The sequence below is a fragment of the Cuculus canorus genome, chromosome 20 (assembly GCF_017976375.1).
Source record: "Cuculus canorus isolate bCucCan1 chromosome 20, bCucCan1.pri, whole genome shotgun sequence".
Classification (NCBI taxonomy): Eukaryota; Metazoa; Chordata; class Aves; order Cuculiformes; family Cuculidae; genus Cuculus; species Cuculus canorus.
The window spans coordinates 5,983,753-6,001,703 of NC_071420.1; the positions used below are offsets into that span (position 1 = coordinate 5,983,753).

Genomic DNA, 17,951 nt, shown 5'->3' on the forward strand with positions numbered 1-17,951 from the left:
CACATTTCTGATTTGGGTGGCTTGCAAGGAATCAAACCTCCCTGCTAGGCATGGAGCAACACGCTTGCTTGCATGCGGTGCCGAGCAGGAGGGAGATCGGGTAGACTGCTTTATCTAACAGGCGGGATCTGGGAGGCAGGCTGCAGAAGCATATCGCTGATTTGTCTTGACATTTTCTAGCTCTGAAGCAGGTCACCTGAAATTAGAGGCATGTGGGTGGTGGTATTCAGGCCCTGCTGTGCGTTGGAAGATGGGCCTGGAATGAGCAGGCGTGCGTTGTAAGGAAATGGGGGTGTTGATCGGAATGATGCTGAACAGCGTGGCCCAGTTGGGACTGCCTGGCGCCCCTGCATCTTATCTGCTTGTGTGATGTCACCCCGAGCATCAAATGAGACCGTGCTGTCAGGTGGTGAGGTGCGGGATGCAGGGTGGAAGGCAAAGTCTGGGCTTTTAAATTCTTTGCTGAGCTGAAGCCAGAACTGGAGTGTTTCAGATTCTAAAAGGCTGCTTATCCTGAAAGCTCCTTGCCTGTCCCTTGCCTTTTGGAGGCAGGTGAATCAGAAATTTGTATCAGAAATGGGGTCACCAGCAGATCCAGGGAGGTGATTCTCCCTCTGGACTCAGCACTGGTGAGACCGCACCTCGAGTACTGTGTTCAGTTCTGGGCCCCTCACCACAAGAAGGATGTTGAGGCTCTGGAGCGTGTCTAGAGAAGAGCAACGAAGCTGGTGAGGGGCTGGAGAACAAGTCTTATGAGGAGCGGCTGAGAGAGCTGGGGTTGTTTAGCCTGGAGAAGAGGAGGCTGAGGGGAGACCTTATTGCTCTCTACAACTACCTGAAAGGAGGTTGTGGAGAGGAGGGAGCTGGGCTCTTCTCCCAAGTGACAGGGGACAGGACAAGAGGGAATGGCCTGAAGCTCCATCAGGGGAGGGTCAGGTTGGATATCAGAAAAAAATTCTTCACAGTAATAGTCATCGGGCACTGGAACAGCTGCCCAGGGAGGGGGTCGAGTCGCCTTCCCTGGAGGTGTTTAATGAACGGGTGGATGAAGTGCTGAGGGACATGGTTTAGGGAGTGTTAGGAATGGTTGGACTCGATGATCCAATGGGTCCTTTCCAACCTTGTGATTCTGTGAATCCTAAACATCCCAGCTGGGATTGCTGCAAAATCTGCCTGTGAAGATGGGCTCCTGTCCCTGGGCTTCCCCCGTGGCAGGTTCTGCTCGGGCTGAAAGCAGGAGCCTGCAAAAAGGAAACTGCCTTGCTTTGTGTGAAAGGCTGAAAGCTAGTGGAAACGGCTTTGAGCAGAGTTTCTGGTGGCTCCCTGGGTGAGTATGTGCTGAGTAGAGCTCGTTGTGTTGCTCTTGAGCCTGAGCCCAACAGCCCTCAACACAGCCCTGCCAGTCTGGCCCTCCGCTTCAGCTGTTGCTCTGTGCTGGTTGGTGAAAGGCATCCTACTTTCGCTGCTGCGATGGAGTGGCCTCACATGCGTGGAAATGGGACCAATCGAAGCACCCAGGCAGACTCACATGCTGCTTTCTGCCCCAGGGCACAGAGATACTGGTCTTGGCAGAAAAGGGCATAAAGATTTGTTGTGGAGATGTAAACATGTTCACTCCTAGCTAGTTTTTCTCCCCTACTCCTGGCCATTCCAGGTTGGAGGGGTTGGGGTGCAAGTTGCATGCCTGTTAGTATTTGTTAGCCCTTCCACGCTGCCAGTGGGTCTGGAGAAATGTCCTGAAATGAAGGATGGAAGGGATGAGATCAAAAACTGGACAATGTGTCCTGGAGCTGGCCAAGTGAAGGAGCCACGATTCTTTCCATCCCCTGTGCTTTCCAAGCTGACTCACCGGCTGCAGCGGAGTGGCTGCTGTTTCCGATGTCTCTGTCTCTCTCCGCTGCCCTCCGAGTCCTCCCCGGTCCCTGCAGCAGGATAACTTGGTTCTGCAGAGCCATGTGCCTTTCCTGATCCATCTGTCCTGCCAGGACCAGCGGTGCAGAGTGAGAACACATCATGCAGTTTATTTCCAGCTGAAAATGTTTTTCTTGGAAAACCATCCTCTTTGTTTTGGCATGGCTCTTTCCTGCTGGGAATCCCAAGGCCATGCTGCCCAGGGTGGTTGTCACAGCTCGGCAGGAGGGAGCTGGGTTTAATTTTGCATTGCCTGCTGTGTTCTTACCCATGTTTGGATGCTGGTTACACCGTGGACATAGCCTTAGGTGGTGAAGTTGGAGCTAAAAGTGAAAGCCTGTGTCCAGGTTAGGCTGCTGTGCATTAGTTAATACCCACTTAATCTCCATTGCTTCTCTAATCTAAGGAAACACTGCAGCTACTGCAGCCTGAGAGTGGCTCCCATGCCGGGACGCTTCTTTTTCAGCCTTGCTGCCTGAAGATTTGAGCACCCTGATCCAGTGGGAGGCATTCCGGTCCATGGCAGGGCGTTGGAACTAGATGGGCTTTAAGGTTCCTTCCAACCCAACCCATTCCCGGATGATGATTCTGTGATGAAGATGGACAGAGAGTGCAGGCTCCCTCTATGCCAGCGTTGCAGGGCTGTGCTTTTTGGTTCTTCCCAATCCGGTCTTCCTGCTGCAGGGGTTGAAGCAGGTCCTGAACCAGATTTGGGTCTGGGGTGGGAGCTTTCTGCCTTTCCCAGCCGCAGTCAGTGCAGACAGACTCTCACTCTTCGTCCTTCTAGGTGCCCGGGCTGGTGGTTTCCAGGAGGGCAAGCTGTGATGAAGGGTTCTCTGCTTTTCCATTATGCTGCCCAGGAACTGTCAGGTCTTTAAAGCTTCAGAGAAGGAGCAGAAAGCTGATGGTTGTGTAGCTCCCCGTGCCTCTCGGTGTCTGACCCATGTGCTCTCCCAGCGCTGAGATAAATTCCATGCTGCTCTGCCCATTGCTCCTGTCCGAGGCTGTGATGCAGCCAGGCACCCCGACACCCAGGGGATTCCTACCACAACGGCCTGTTACCAGCAGTTAGTGGAAGCAAGGCTGCAATTCTGACAGTTGGGAAGGGCCTTTTTTGGTGTTTATTTCCCCTTAAATTTAGCTTTAGTGGAGTTTTGTCTTAGGGAATCGGCCCTTGGTTGGCCCTCAGCAAGCAGCCCGTGATGACCGATTCACACGTGCAGCGTTTTAGCTGGAGGATGGAGTTTGCCGCCTGCTTTATTTTCCTTAAGCTAGAGGGCTGCAATAAAAAGGAACAAAACTTTAAAGAAAGCAGAATTTTTTTTTCTTTTGGCATATAATTCAGTGGTTTCTTGCTGAGGCGTGGGGCCCTTTGCTGGCTCTTTCTGTAAAGCTGGAGTTTATAGGGACCAGGAGCTGAATTTAGAAAAGATTCCTCTTGCTTTTGCAGTTTTATATCTGGCCCAGAATTAGGAAAAACTCTTAAAAAAAAAAAAAAAAAAAAAAAAAAGCTGATGACCACATCACCACATTTGGGGAAAAATGTAAATGGGCTGTAGTTACTTTGTGGGGTTTCTACCTTCTATTAAAGATAAGTGAGTGCTTCCAAGAGCTCTGTCCCTTGCTGTGAATAACCACAGTGCTGCGGAGGGCTGTGAAAGTGTACTGACTTACATCAGTGGGTGCAGGGAACAAATTATCCCAGGCAAACTGAACTTCCAGCACTGAGTGTGTGACACAGTGCCCCTTCCAAGGAGGGGACCCCATCAGCACGCGGTCCCTGCTGCGGGGGCACATGGAGCTGTTAGAGCAGTGTTTGCAGGGCTCTGCTGAGGAACCCTTTACAGCTGGAAAGGTTTCAGTGTCTCTGCTTGCAGGAGACGCTTTGACAGTGACTTGGGGGTGAAGGGACAAAAGCCAAGGTCTGTGAAAAAGCAGCAAATAAAAAGCAAAGGCAGCTGTGTCCAGACAGAGATCTCGTTTGGAGTCATTGTGCTGATGGAATTTGATTCTGTGATGCCTCAGGTCATGTCTTCTTGCTATTTTCAATCGCTAAATCAGCTTGCACAGAGAAGTGGTTATGATGAACATTTGTTATGCTGCTTCTGGACAAAAGAAATAGCATTCTAGGTTGTCAGTGGATTCCTCTTTTTTTTCTTTTTAAATCTGGTTTCCTAAGAAACGAGACTTGTGTGGTTGTGCTCTCTGCCTCTGTTTTACCTAACAGCCTTTGTACAGAGGGCTGTTTGCTACCAACTCTTAGTGATGGGGAGAAATTCCTTCCAAGTTTAGGAAAAAAGACAGCTGAATGAAGTGCTGCTGCTGAGGAAGAGGTGGCCAGCAGCAAACCTTGGACCTTACTAGCCCCTGGAGAATCCACTTTGGTTGCCATCCAGGTGGGATCTGCGTTCCCTCAAGGCTCCTCCCGGAGCAGCTTCCCTGTGGCTTCCAGCTGCCGGGAAGAGAGCGGTCCAGTTAGCTAGTAAATGTACAGCAAAGGGAGCACACGGTTCCTACTGCCTCTCGAAGGAAAATGTCACAACCCTTGGCCACCTGAGAGTAGTTGAAAGGAAAGTGGGTACAAGGGCGTGTGTGGAGGAAATCTCCTCCAGGCTCCCTCTTTTCCTGAGGAAGCTGAAGCCACACTTGGCAGTAGAAAGGGAAAACCCCTTGCCTTGGCTCTGAGCTAGTTCATTATCAAAATGGCATTATCTGGGTAATTTGATCTGCTTGCAAGTACAGATGTCTTTGGCCCTTTGATGCAGGTGAGCATCAAGGAGAGATGTGCTGAAGTATCCCTGGGTTGCTCCCATTATGCACACCTACGATTCAGCGAGGAAGCCTTGTCCTGCCAGCTCTCGCTGTAATTACTGCAGCTTCAACTGCCGCTGTGCGCTCTTGTCTCTGCTCTTGCCATAATTAAGTGGCTCTGGCCTATTGCATGATGAAGTTTGCTCTTCATCCCTTCGTTTCCATCTGAAAGTGCGGAGGGTCAGGTCTGCTATTCTCATCCAGCCCCACTTGTGGAGCAGCAGACACTGGAGCTTTGAAGTTGGTGTAAGCGTGTCCTGGTGCTTCTTCCACAGCGGCAGAGAGGCTTTAAAGTCTGATTACCTATAGCAAGGTAGTCTGACTCGTCTCCCATCACACCTTGTAGCATTCTTCAGAGAGTTTGGGTGACAGCAGTAGCTCTGTTCCTTCTGTTTCTTGTCTTTGCTGTGGCTCCTCTCTGCACCGTCTCGCTCCCTCCAGCCTCTTCCCAGAACCTCCTGGGACCAGCCTGATGTGGGTATGGCTGGTGGCGATGGTTCAGCTCTCCTGGCTGAATTCCCCTGAGCAGTGATGCGGCTTGGGAGCTTTCAGCACCAAATTGCATCTTTTATTTCTCCTTTTAATCTAAAGCTCCTTGCCAGAAGGCTGAGGATTTGGAGTGGGATTGGCACAAGGGCTGGCGATGGTTGAAAGAAAAATAGGGGTATGAATTCCTTTGATTTTTTTTTTCCCATAAATATTCATCATGTAGAGATAAAATTGGGGAGCGTAGGAAGTCCTCCAGGCTTGGTCCTGGCCATCCCGGGAGGTGGTTGCACGCATCTTGGATCCACTCTCAGCAGACCATGACTCATTTGGCTGCTTTGGACCCAGTGCTGTGCGAAGTAAAAGATAAGCACTTCTGAGTGTCTCTCAACACCGTTGTTCCCAACAGTTGGCTCAGGAGCTGTCAGGCGGGCTTGAGAACCACGCGGTGTCTCTTCTTAATTAGACGGGTGCAAATCCAGAGGATTTCACTGGATCACTACCAAAACCGACAATCCTTCCAGCAAGCCGTGAACCTGGCTGCAGCGGGAGCACTGAGGAGAGTGGGGATGCACAGTGGCATCGCTGCCAGGAAAAACAGATTGGGAAGGAGCTTGCCAAAATGGGTCCAGTGACATATTCCTGGTCTGCGTGTTACAGACGGGTAGCGTGCAGAGTCTGCCTCCATGGTATTCATGTCAAATTCCATGGCATTTGGCTGTGTCCTGTGGGAGTCCTTGGTTAATTATATTCTGCAGGGGTCACTCCAGTGTAAATTACAGATTTGGATGCTTAATTAATAGGAGCAACTACCCGTTCTAGGGGAAGGAGTGAGTGGCTGTCCCAGCTTCTGGGAGCATATTCCTAAGCAAATTGTACCACGAGCTGGTTTCTCATTAAATGTTTATCTGCTGGGCCACTCGGGGCTGGCTGGAGTGGCCCTCGGAAAGGTTATTAATGCACAGAGCAGATGGACAGGCAGAAACTGTTTATTAAATTCTAATTGCCTTTTGCCATTATGCTAATGCCAACTGGATGGCAGAAAAAGTTATGCTGACCCACGTCGATGCCTCAGCTGCCTGGGTTTGCAATGGTGCCGGCGTACAGTTGGGTACAGAAAGGCACCATTGGCAAAACCTCCCTTCCCTCCCCATGTCTTTACCATCTTCCTGCACAGAGTTGACTCCGCCGTTTCTGATGGTGCAGGGATGGATGCTCGCAGTGTCTTGTTCATGGTCTTGGGCGCGGTGCTGTATCACACTGCAGGTGCTTCTTCTCTAGGTTGAGGACAGACCTGAGCTGGTCCCTGATACCCTGTGTATGCACAAGTCAAAGCAAGGAGCACTTGGCTCTTCTTCAGTTCTAACACTGCTTTTTATTCTTTCTTCAGGCTATGAAGGTCCTCTCCAAAAAGAAGCTCTTGAAGCAGTACGGATTTCCACGTGGGTATCTCACATTGAAAGGTGGCCTATTGTTCTCAGCCAGGCAAATGTTTCTGTAGAAACATCTACAAGGACTGCAGAACGTGGCCTCACTTGAAAGCTGCCCAAGTAGCTGGGGGCTGGGTAGAATACAGTGGGTGGTGAAAGGGTAGGCGCAACCACAAGGAAGTTCAACACATTTGGTAATTAAGTTCCCAAGTTTGAATTTCTTAGTCTCTTTGAAGTGCTGTCTCTTCCTGTCCACCATCAATGAAGCCTAATTAGTGCTGGAAGTTAAACAGGGCAGGCCACCTCATCCCAGGGTCTCTCTGACCCCTCTGATTGCCCGCGGCTCCGGTGGCTGGGCCATGGGACCTGGCAGACAGACCAGGCTGGGGAGGCAGCAGGAGGTGGTCTGAATGGAGCTTGAAGATCTCTGCTCTGGGTGGAGACTGTAATGCTTTGGGATGATAACAAGGTGATGAGATCTTCCAGAAGAGCTGGAGAGATCCTGCAGAGCAGCCAGTGGCTGCTCACTCTCACGCATCAGGTGCTGCTGAGAAATGAGTTCTTCCTCACTGTATTGTCCTGATTGCAGGTCGGCCTCCTCCCAGAGGGTCCAAAGCATCCTCCGGAGAGCAGCCCAAACCCATGGCACCCCTGGACAGGGTCTATCAGGAAATAGCCATCTTAAAGAAGCTGGACCATGTCAACATCGTTAAGCTGATAGAGGTGAGCTGCTTCTGTGCTCTGAGCTACACTGAGACAAGTCTGGTTTGTATGGCAATAAGAGAATCTTTCTTCAACTGCTCCTGCTTCAGCCAAAATTGTTTGAAAATAGTTGTTCAGAAGGAAGATCGTACCAATTATGCATGACAAACTGACAGTCTTACCCCAGGCTTTGAGCTGGTGCCTCAGGGAGGGCAGCTGGTGTGTAGACAAGCCTGGGAAGGGGCACAAGTGCGAGGCTTCAGTGCCACAGTCAATATTGGCTGAGGTCAGATGAGGACAAGCGGTGCCTTTATTGGTACGTTGCTTCTCCAAATACAGAAGCCCAGATGTACCTGGAGACACTACAATCTGTGTCCTTCAAAGCCCCTCTCTCTGCAGAATCTCTAAATATTGGCCTAAGTTGTTCTCAGTGCTCTGCAACTCAACATGGCATACGTGGAACCGTTAAATATTATGTGATTAAAAATCTTTTTTTCCTGTTTTTCTTCCTCTTCTTTCCCCTTATCTCCCTGTTATCAATTACAGGTCCTTGACGATCCTGCAGAGGACAACTTGTACATGGGTACGTGAGCTGTCATGTGCTAGCAGAGCTGTCTGGGCTTAGACCCCGTCACACAAGTAACGCAGACCAGGGTTTGGGGCCAGTACTAGGAGGGAACTTGAACCAACTTCCAAAGGCTGATTTTTTCCTGAAAAGTTAACAGTCCGTAAAGGCAGCTGGAGTGGAAGGGCCCCTTGCAGTAGAGGGAGGCAGTCTTGTGTCTAAGTAGAGCTGTGTGCATTTCCTTGCCATGGGGGCACTAGGAAGACATGGCAGAGGCTCTGCCATCCTGCTGCTGTGAGCACTCTGACTGCAGTGGGAAGAAAGTGGGGAACAGAGGGTGCCGATAGAGACGTCGCAATCTGCAGTGGCACAAGGTGGTTGAATAATGAAATGCTGCAGCTTCTGCAGCCTGGAGAGCAAGATGAGCCGATGCAGGCTGGCTTGTTGTGTTTACCTTCAGCTGGTCTAACATCAGAGCTGTAAGCAAGGCTCCCTGGTGCTCTGGGAGGGCGATCGGCTCAGATTTCTTGGGAGGTGCAAGAAATCCTTTAGTAATTCATGAGAAAAGCTCTACTAGATAAAGGCAGATCCTTCTCCTGTTTGCAGAACAGGTCAGAGACAGGATCAGAAAAACACGTTGCTGCTAACCCCCTAATCAGACACAAACTCCACATGCTCTACAAACCTCACCTCACACCAACAAATCCTCTCCGATAGCTTCTGTGAGCGAGTGTTTGCCTCTGACAGCCGTGTAGCTGTGCTGCTGATTGACACAGCAGAAACGGAGCAACGTGTTCTTACAGCATCTCATTTGGTATCAGCAATTTAGTAGAAATCTCACACCAAACACCCTCCTCGAAGGTACAGAATAAGACGGGGCTCAAATCAGCAAGGGCTGACACCGGGAGCACCAGGAATGTGGCTGATAAATTAGCGCCTGCTGTCTCCCTGTGTGGAGCTGGCGGGAGGTGGGGGTATTTGTCTTTGCTGAAGAATGAATGTTTTCATTTTGCTTCCTCTGGTCTCCTTGTTATGGGTGAGGGAAGAGAAATGAGTGGAGATAAATTGATTTTGCAGGTATGGGAATGGATGTGGTTTTGTAGGTGCTAAAAAACAAATAAACCCAGTCCCCTCTGCTGATTGATTCACAGTTTGATTTCTTTTTCTTGCAGTGTTTGACCTCCTGAGGAAAGGGTAAGTAGCCCTCCTGGGATGCCTTCTGTTGAAATTTCTGGTGTTCATCATTTGCTTCCGAGGTGAAATGGAGCCACAGCGTGGCTTCCTCTGCCCCAGGAGTGCATGGTTGCATCAACATTTACTTGCCATATTTTGCCCCAGCTCTAACGCCCTATGGGAGACAGTTTTATTGGCACATTTTTCCATAACAGGAGAGTGATAAGATGGTGGGAGTCTCTGCACTGCTTCTTCCTACACCTGTGCTGATTCTGTAGCTCCACAGAGTCACAGCGAGGCCAGCTGTGCCCAGGATGGGAGAGATTCCTGAAGGGCTTATTTCTCTCTCCGGCCCCTCAAACAAGCCTCTCGCAGGCTTCCAGCTCCAGCAGGTTGCTAGTGAGAGGCTCCCCAGTCTCCTTGGTGACCAGGTTGATGACTGTCCTGTAGGAGAGGGGATGAAAAAAAGCTCCTGTAATCAGCGGTGGCCGGGGAACATGCGCTCAGCTGGGCACAGCCTGTCTGCCTCCAGCAGAAGGCAATTAGACTCCATTAGTGCCTCTGCCAGTTCTGCCACTCACATTATTTCTCCCTGGTTTCAGCAGCAGAAAAACGTGCATGAAGAAGGGGCGGAAGGCAGCGGCAGGAAAATGCGAATAGGAGATGGAGATCATAAATCATTTGGCAGCGAGGGAGAAGAAGGAAATGCTGCGGGAAGGATTTGCTGCTGGGGGGAAGAGCTGCAGAGCCTTGTTCTGTCGATACGCTCTCCTCAGCCAGGGTTCAGCTTGCAAGGACGGTGTCTGAGGAGCACTCGCTTAAGTCCAGCTCAAGTCAGTGGGCGTGTGTCCAAATGCAAGGTCAAGCTGCTGAGCACGAGCAGTATTAACCCCCAGTGCAGCAAAGTCTTTAGCTCCTGCCTTTCATGCTGGGGAAGAGAAGATGCAGACTGGCTCTTGTAGACTCTTTGCCCTTAGCTTTCAGCAGGGACAGGCGGAAGAGGGCCTTTTAAATGATATTGTGCATCTTGACACTGCTGGCATACAAAAGAGAGGAGAGGAGAAGCTGACCAGGTAACCTTGGCTGTACAGTACAGGGCTGAATTACTGATAATGTGGTGGTGTCTGATCCCTGAACAGCAAAATAGGTTTTCAAAGCAGTTTAGCACAGTGCACTGGAAATATTCCCACTTAACCTTTGAGCTAGCGGCTCATGGTTGGATTCTGCCTTGGTTTAGACTAGCCGCACGCTAGTGTTGCTTCAAGACTGAGCCCCAGCAGGGACTCTGTCCCCAGTGCTGCCTGGTACCTCCTGGGGATGCTGGTTCTCACAACCATCAGCCGCTTTAGCAATAAACCAAAGGCCAGATCCGGTTTTGTTCTTTCACCACACCTTTTCCCACTAGGACTGTCAGTGTTTGCCTTATTTTGTGCAGACAGCAGCAGTTAATCCTGATCTTGGCAATGGCCCTATGGCTCACGCTGGCGCAGGGACTGTGCAAAGCTCCCCAGCTCGCTAACTTAACTGTGTCTCCATCCTGTGTCGCAGCACCTGGGACCTCTTGGGAGCCTGACCTTCCGTGCTGGGGATGTGGTGATGGAGAATGTGGAACTTCTCCAGCAAGGAGCGTCACTGCTGTTCCGCAAGGTCCTTAGTTACCTTCCCTCTTCCCCCCAGGCCTGTCATGGAGGTACCCAGTGACCAGCCCTTCAGTGAGGAGCAGGCTCGGCTTTACTTCCGAGACATCGTCTTGGGCATCGAGTACTGTGAGTACCACCAGCACTGATGACAGCTTTGCAGAGCACGTGTGTCAGTCTCCTGCTCAGTGGGTGAGAAGCGTCTTGACTCTGGTCGAGCAAGCAAGTGTTCTGCTGTAGTGCTTTTGAGCCATGTCTGTCTTCATTTCCCGCATCTCCGGCGGCCCCTGCGAGCTCAGCTGCTCCTCAGAGCCAGAGTGAGCCCCTTGCTTTTGTTGGAGCCTCTGGTGGTTTCAAACACCTACAGAGAATGGGTCTCTGAGCCTGAGGGGCCGTGCCAAGGCGGAAGGTGGTTTGCCGTGCCTCAGTCCATCTCCATGCTTGAAAAGCACCACCACCTCATTTTGTTTGTCTAAAACCAGCAGTGGGAATAAAATCAATATTTACGAATCTGTGATGCTCCAGAAGCTTCCAAGTGCTTCCAAGATTAATCAAGTCACCCCAGGCAGTCGATGGAAATGTATCTATGAATGGGAAGCACAAGGCTGTTTTTCGTTAGGGTTTGAAGGGTGAAGATTGCAGCATTTTTTGTTCTCATTAGCATTCAGGCTACCGCAGAACCTGTACGGCTCAGCCGGAAGATCCAGGCTCTGCTGTGCTGGATGCTGCTGGCGTAACAGCTCCTGCTCAGAGGAAACTTTAAGTTTAGAAGGCAGTCAAAAAGAAAAGAAGAAAAAGAATATTAAAGCGTGGGTAGCCCTAAGCAGAAGGAGTGAAATAGGCCAATAAATTATAGGATGCCTGGGCACTCCCAACAACAGGAACAACACGATCCTTTGTTTTGGGGTATTGAGTAACCACTTATTTTATTAGCGAATGAAAGTTAAGAACAGTCTTCACCCAGCACCGCTGGGTAAATGCATGGCAATTATTGTGTAATTACAGGGGGAAAGTGCACTGTTCCTGCACGCTGAAGTAAAAGTGTTGCCAGGCAATCTAGAGATTGCAAGGTAATTTATTTGGGAGGCTCAATAACCACACAGCTGCTTGAAGCTTGCAGCCGGCACAGCAAATGCATCATTGCTGGTTGGGCTTTGTTAAATTACGAGTTGCAGGGTGGATTCCCGTCGCAGCCTGCAAGGTGTTGACCTTTTGCGTTACTGGTGGTGGCACGTGGTCCATGGCCACCGTGTGTCCATGGGGACCGGACTCTACTTATTATTTGTGACACTTGCCTGCAGTGGAGGCCTCCTTTGGGAGGGCTGGCGCTGGGGAGAAGCGTCTGGAGGGAGTCAGCAATCAGCGTGATGAGAGTAGAAACATCCCACGCTGGGTGGGAAGCCTGGCTTAGGGACTGTGGGAGGCAGGGACAGATTCCCTGGAGAGACCCACCTTGCTCTGCCAGCTGCTTTTGGCTGGGTTTCTGGTCTCAGTACATTTCACAGTGTACTGCCCAGTGCTATATGTGCACAATCTTAGCCTTATTGACAGAACAGTGGAGGAGCAGAGGCAGATTCAGGGTCTGAGAGCCAAGATCTGCCCATGGTGGAGCATCCCTTCCTCTGGCCCCTTAAAAACTGGAAAATATTTTAAGCCCAAGTGTGGCAATATTAGTGGCTAACCTATTTTGGTTTGTATTCCTGTCTCAGTCTGCACAACACAGCACAGGGTTCTGTCAGGAGTTATTTAAGCACGTGCAGACTTGAGTTCCCATCCTGGTGAAATGGTCCCTCTGAAGGAAAGTGCTTTTGCTCCCGCCTGCAAGATATCCCCAGCGCTGTCAACGTTGTGCGCTCTTCCCCCTGAGCCAGAGCAGCAGGCTGTCCGCTGCATGTTCTAAGGACCGCTGGAGTGGAGATTTAAGAATGTGCTTAAGCACTTCGGGAAAGTTTTACTGGATTATTTGTGCCATTAACTAAAGCGTGTGCTGAAGCGTCTCTGAACTGGGGATATGTGCAATTACCTCTCTTTCCACTTATAAGTCCCCTCTGTTAGTGCTTATCTGGGATTATTTAGGCTTCAGTCTCCCTCCTAGTAAGGCAAACAATGCTTTCCCAATCATCTCAGCAGAAGTAGATGTGCTGGGAAGCAGATGGTCACCGAAGGAGTTCGACTCCTGCTGTGGCTGCTGTCCTGAGAGCCAGGAGGTGAGTAAAGCTCTGCCCCACAGAGCCAGGCAGCAGCTGGGGGTCAGCTCAGAGTGCATCGTATCCAGGACCCCACAGCAGGATGAAGATCTGGCTCAACACCTTGTGGCACACCTTCCAGCACCCGGACATTGGCAGCTCAGGTGTTTCCTCAGACAGAGTCTTGTGTTTGTATTTGATGGCCTCTGATACCACTCCATTCATTGGTTCGATCCATTTGTAAACTTGCGTACGTCATTGAGATCTGCTACATCCTATTTACACACTGTAGGCAGCAGTTCCTGTTCAGGATTGAGTATGATCCCGCAGGTTTCAGCTGATGCCAGGAGAGCCTGGGAACAGTCACACCCTCTCTGTGCCACTCTTGGTTTCTGGACCTCCATCGCATCTTCATAGGTGGCTTTACAAGGGTGCAGAGTTCTTGTCTGTGCCAAATGCCCTTCCACCGCTTTGACCATCCATTAGGAAATGTCAGCAGCCCTGAAGCCCCCCATGCCTTGTTGAGGGCACAACATTATTTAAGAGTTGCCTTCTGCAGTTAATGTAGCTGGAAGTATTTAGTGCAGGAGCTGGCATATCCCTCTCTCCAACAACCACACAGGTTTGCTGGCCAAAGACAAAATTCTGCTGGTTTACTCTGGATCTCCTGTGCATGGTGGTACCTGAATACAGGTTTGACTTCTCGGAGGCAGTAAAATTTCCTTCTCAGGTGACTCAGTAGTGACTTATATTTAATGACTGCACAATAAATGGGTTTGAGTGAAGGTGGATTTGGTGTCGTGCCAGTTTGCTTTGGCAGATGAACAGTGGAAACCAGTTGGACTGTGTAACAGGGGAGGATTCTCTTCCAATGCTGGGCTGCTGTCTGCTGGCCAGGAATGTTTTCCTTATTGTGAGCAGATGTTTGATTCAACACAGGGAGCAGATACCTGAAACTCTTCTTCAGTGGCGGGAAGTGTACGTGGGAGCGGCAGGAGAGGTGCTGACGGAGAAGCGTACTCATCAAAAGACATGGGGCATGTTCCAGGCAGGGATCCCGGGTTGGTTTTAGGGCTGGGACATGAGTAGCTTCTTTTAAGAGCCTAAAGAAGGCACAGGAATAAGCAAACGAAGGTCTGTCTGAGCAGGCAGCCTGGCTGTGGCACCAGCCAGGAGCACACGCATAGCGCAGAACACACACGTGAGCTTGACCCAGGGGAAAACCCTGCTGACTTGTGTAGTCAAGATGAAGCACAGCGGCCATACCTTCTGCAGTTCAGCTGCAGGCTTAGTATTTCATCCAGCAAACGATTGCTTCCAGTGTGGCTGAAAGGAAGAAAAGGCATTATTTCCTTCTTTTTCTGTGGAAAATGTACAATTTCCCTACTGCAACTGTGTCTGGGGAAACAAAAGGTGGCAGTTCTGGTTCCTCTGCGGAGGAATGCTTGTCTTATCTGAGCTGCTGGGTCGTGACGTGTGGCTGAAGCTCCATTTCCAGCAGCAGTTCTCTGCAGGGCACCTGTAGGAATGCCTGTAAGCCTGGAGCAATAATAAAGTGCCTGAGTTACAGATCAAAGCTGGCTTTTCTGAGATAAGCCTTAATCTACCTGGTCATCAATACCTAAGTGCCATTTCCATTACCTTTAGAAGGAGATTTAAGCAAATAAATCAACAACTGAGTCAATATAGGCTTGTGCATTCTGAAGAACCTACTGGAACGAGAACTTGAGCTCAGCGCTCTGGGGTATCAATGGTGTAGATGGGTTTGATCTGCTTTGGCTCTTGGCAGAAGTGAGTCCGTGATGGAGCTTCTGCAGGCTGTGCTGTGACTCCTAGCCGGCTCCTTGATCCATCCGTGCCTCCATCCCTGTGTGGGAAATGGTGACCTGCTCCTTCTCTGCTCTGGCCTCAAAACATGTTAAGGTGGGGGCTCTTGACTACGGCTGGAAAGTGCCGGATGATATAAATGACACCACCAAGAGAAGAGAAGGCTGACTTGTGTTTTATCACGTGCAGACAAGCTCTATGTAGATGATAAAATCAAACAAAAAAAAAAGCTTTTCTGTAGCTGCAAGTGTTGCTGATAGTGATCAATGAGGGCTTTGTATATGGGTGAGAGTAATTAGCTAGCGGAGCAGATCAGAGAGATGTGTTACAGCCTCTTAACAAAGATCAGGCAATGTGATTTCTGTTGTTTGAAGCAGTTAGATAAGGGATTGTGCCTGGGCATAGCAGCAGCCAACGGCACAGACTGTGCAGGGGTTTCTGGCAGTACTTGCTGCGCGTAGCCTGCTCCTTGCTTTCCCAGTGGTCCCTTGAACACTGTAGCCATGGTAGGAAGCTCTGCGTGTCCTCTCTGGTGATATATGGTGTGTTCATGTGGGTTGGAGGATGAGTCTAGAAGGGCAGCCTTTGGTGAGGCCACCTCTTCCTCTTCCTCGTTGCTTCCTGCTGGCAGTTTCCCATCCCTTATCCCTTCTGCCAGGAGCATGATGGAGCACAGATGGAAACCGAGCTCTTCCAAAGCACCAGGCAGTGCTGGGTGTCAGGATCCCCGTTTGTAAAATCTGACCTTAAGCAACAGGTTCAGGTGGCAGAGGTGCAGCAAGAGGGTGGAAAACAGTGCACAGAGCTGAGAAAATCAGAGCTGGGATCCTCACCCGAGCTGCTACGCGGAAACCCTGCAACGAGCTGAGCGTGGGAAGGGAGGTGTTCCCCTTGCACAGCCCATTGCATCCATATCCTCCGGCTCCTTCCCAGTGGAGCATTGCAGACAAGCACAGAGGTTGCTTCGAAGAGCATCTTTCTTAGTTAGAGATGGTGGTGCAGCAATTTCCCTGGGAGGGTGTTAAATCATTTCTTTGCTTCAGGGGTGATGTGAGAGTAATACTAAACAGACTCTGCAGTAGCACCATATGGATTGCTTTTGCCTGTGAAAGGGAATGGGATTCTGCTTTTAATCAAGTGTAATTCAGCATCGGCCTCAGTAAATAGGATGTGTCAGTGCATCACGAAGTTTTATACATTTAATTTTTAAATGAGCTTTTAACGAGCAGGTATTAACCTGCTGGAACTTTAAGGTTTCCAGAAGGGAATGCAGTTAAAAGCACCTTTTTTAAAAGGACCAAGGAACAATCTTTTTTTCTCACATTTCTATCTCTGCTTTCTCTTGGTCTTTGCTGGCTGTTAATCCGGGCAGGCAGCTCCCAGGTGTTTGCTCCTGCAAAAGCAAAAAGCAAAGGCTATTTCCTCTCTTTTGTGCAGCCGTGTTGTACTGAACTGTACCAGTGGTGAGGCACAGTGCAGGATGGGGTAAGAGCATGCATTTTGAAGCCTGAGGCCCCTTTTGGATAGCTGTGCAGGGGAGGACGCCCACAGCAGCTGGCAGTTGTGGACTTCAAGAATTGTGTTTCTTCAGAGCAGAAAAGGGATTTCAGGTTCCCTTTATCAGGTTAGCAGCTCCACACCAGATCATTTCTTGGCAGACGCGAGCTCTTGCTCTTACAATTTGTGTAGCTGTGATGGAGCCTTGTTCATTTCCAGCAGCAGGTGCTTGGTGCACAATTCCTGTTCCCTGGCATTCTCCCTTCATGGCTATTGCATCTGCAGGAGGCAGCAGTGCTATCTGCAGATCCTCTCCCTTGCCTAAGTCTCCAAGCCAGCTGGCACAAGGCTTTGGTTACTGTCCCGCAAACAGCATGGCAAAGTGGCACGGACGTGGGTCAGACACTGCTCCCAGCAGCACCACTGGGGACCTGCCCAGCTGCTTCTTCTCTCTGCCCATCTCCTTCCCATCCCAGTTTGTTGTTGAAGTGATGTGCCAGGTTGGTAGAAGCGCGTTCATTGCCAAGCCCTGGGATGTGTCAGGCTCACCTCTGAAAGCACAGCCTCTGCCCCGAAGGCGCTTGTGTGGATTCTCTCCTCCAAGCAGTCGAGGTCAGGCTGTCAGTGTGCCTAACGCTCACGTCAAGCACATGGGTTTTCTGATCTGGGAGGCACAAATGTTCATTGACCCTAGTGTTTAGCCTTGATTTTTGTAGAGGATGTGTTTCTCGCTTTTGTTCCACATCACTCCTATGCTAGCGGCCAGCAGCGCCCAGACCTGCTGGGTACCAGGCTGGGGTGGGCACTGAGCAAACAGAGCACCTGGCAAACAGCCTGCAATTTCCTCTGCTTTTATTAGATTGCGCGAAGGCAGGGAGAGTGTTTTACAAGATAAATAGTTATTTGATATGGGAATTGGTTTGTAGCTTTGTTCTTTGGGTTTTTTTCCTGTCCTGTAGGAAGAAATAAAAAATCCAGCGTACCTGCTTGCCTCGTGTAACCCCGTCAGCTTTCACAGACTGAGCTCCAGAGATGGACTTGTGTGGTCCATGTCTATTTGGCCTCTATTTTTTTAGAGATATCAGCAATCTTAGCCTTATGGTATCAGGCACCTGCATGCAAGGCAGCTCGTCGTCTCCCAAAGGGAAGCTTTACTCCCCTCCTCACTTTTTTTTGGTCTCTCTCTATTACCATAATGAAATGTCAGCTCGCCACCAGCTTTGCTGCGAAGCAGATGTCTCCTAGTAATTAATGTTGTTGCAGGGGTTTCAGTGTTTATCCTGGCTGTCTAGCCTGGCTGTCACAGCATGGCCAGGCGCTCGTGCATATCTGGAAGGGGATGAGCGTGGTGGGAGTGGCTGGCAGCTGTGTGCAGTGGTGAGGATTCAGGAGGATGCAAACCACGTTGAGGTGGTTTCTGGTTTTGTGGGGCTCCATTGCGAAGCTGGAGAGAGCATATGATGTCATGAGTGCTGGCACCAACCGGCGGGGATTGCTCCATGGTCAGAGGCATCTTTTGAGTTGGAAATACCCACTGCTTTCTGAGCTGTTGGCTGGCTTTAGTGCTCAGCTGCTACCTGCCAAAATATCTCCTCTAGACCTGTTTCCATTCTGCCTGTGGCTCTGTCCCTTTTGGCCTTATTTTGCAGCTTCAAAATAAACAAATTAAAAATTAACATCTTTATTTGGATCCGATAAACCTTTAATACAGCAACTTGCTCAGCCC

At 50.1% G+C, this 17,951-nt stretch overlaps 1 protein-coding gene across 1 annotated transcript in view; it reads left to right on the plus strand.

Moving 5' to 3' along the window:
* CAMKK1 (calcium/calmodulin dependent protein kinase kinase 1) overlaps positions 1-17,951 on the plus strand; it is a 77,772-nt gene that overhangs the window by 42,397 nt on the left and 17,424 nt on the right. Inside the window, exons 5-9 of the mRNA XM_054085054.1 lie at positions 6,599-6,650; positions 7,228-7,361; positions 7,887-7,923; positions 9,078-9,099; positions 10,756-10,844. Coding sequence (XP_053941029.1) covers positions 6,599-6,650; positions 7,228-7,361; positions 7,887-7,923; positions 9,078-9,099; positions 10,756-10,844 — 334 coding nt within the window. The remainder of the gene's footprint in view (positions 1-6,598; positions 6,651-7,227; positions 7,362-7,886; positions 7,924-9,077; positions 9,100-10,755; positions 10,845-17,951) is intronic.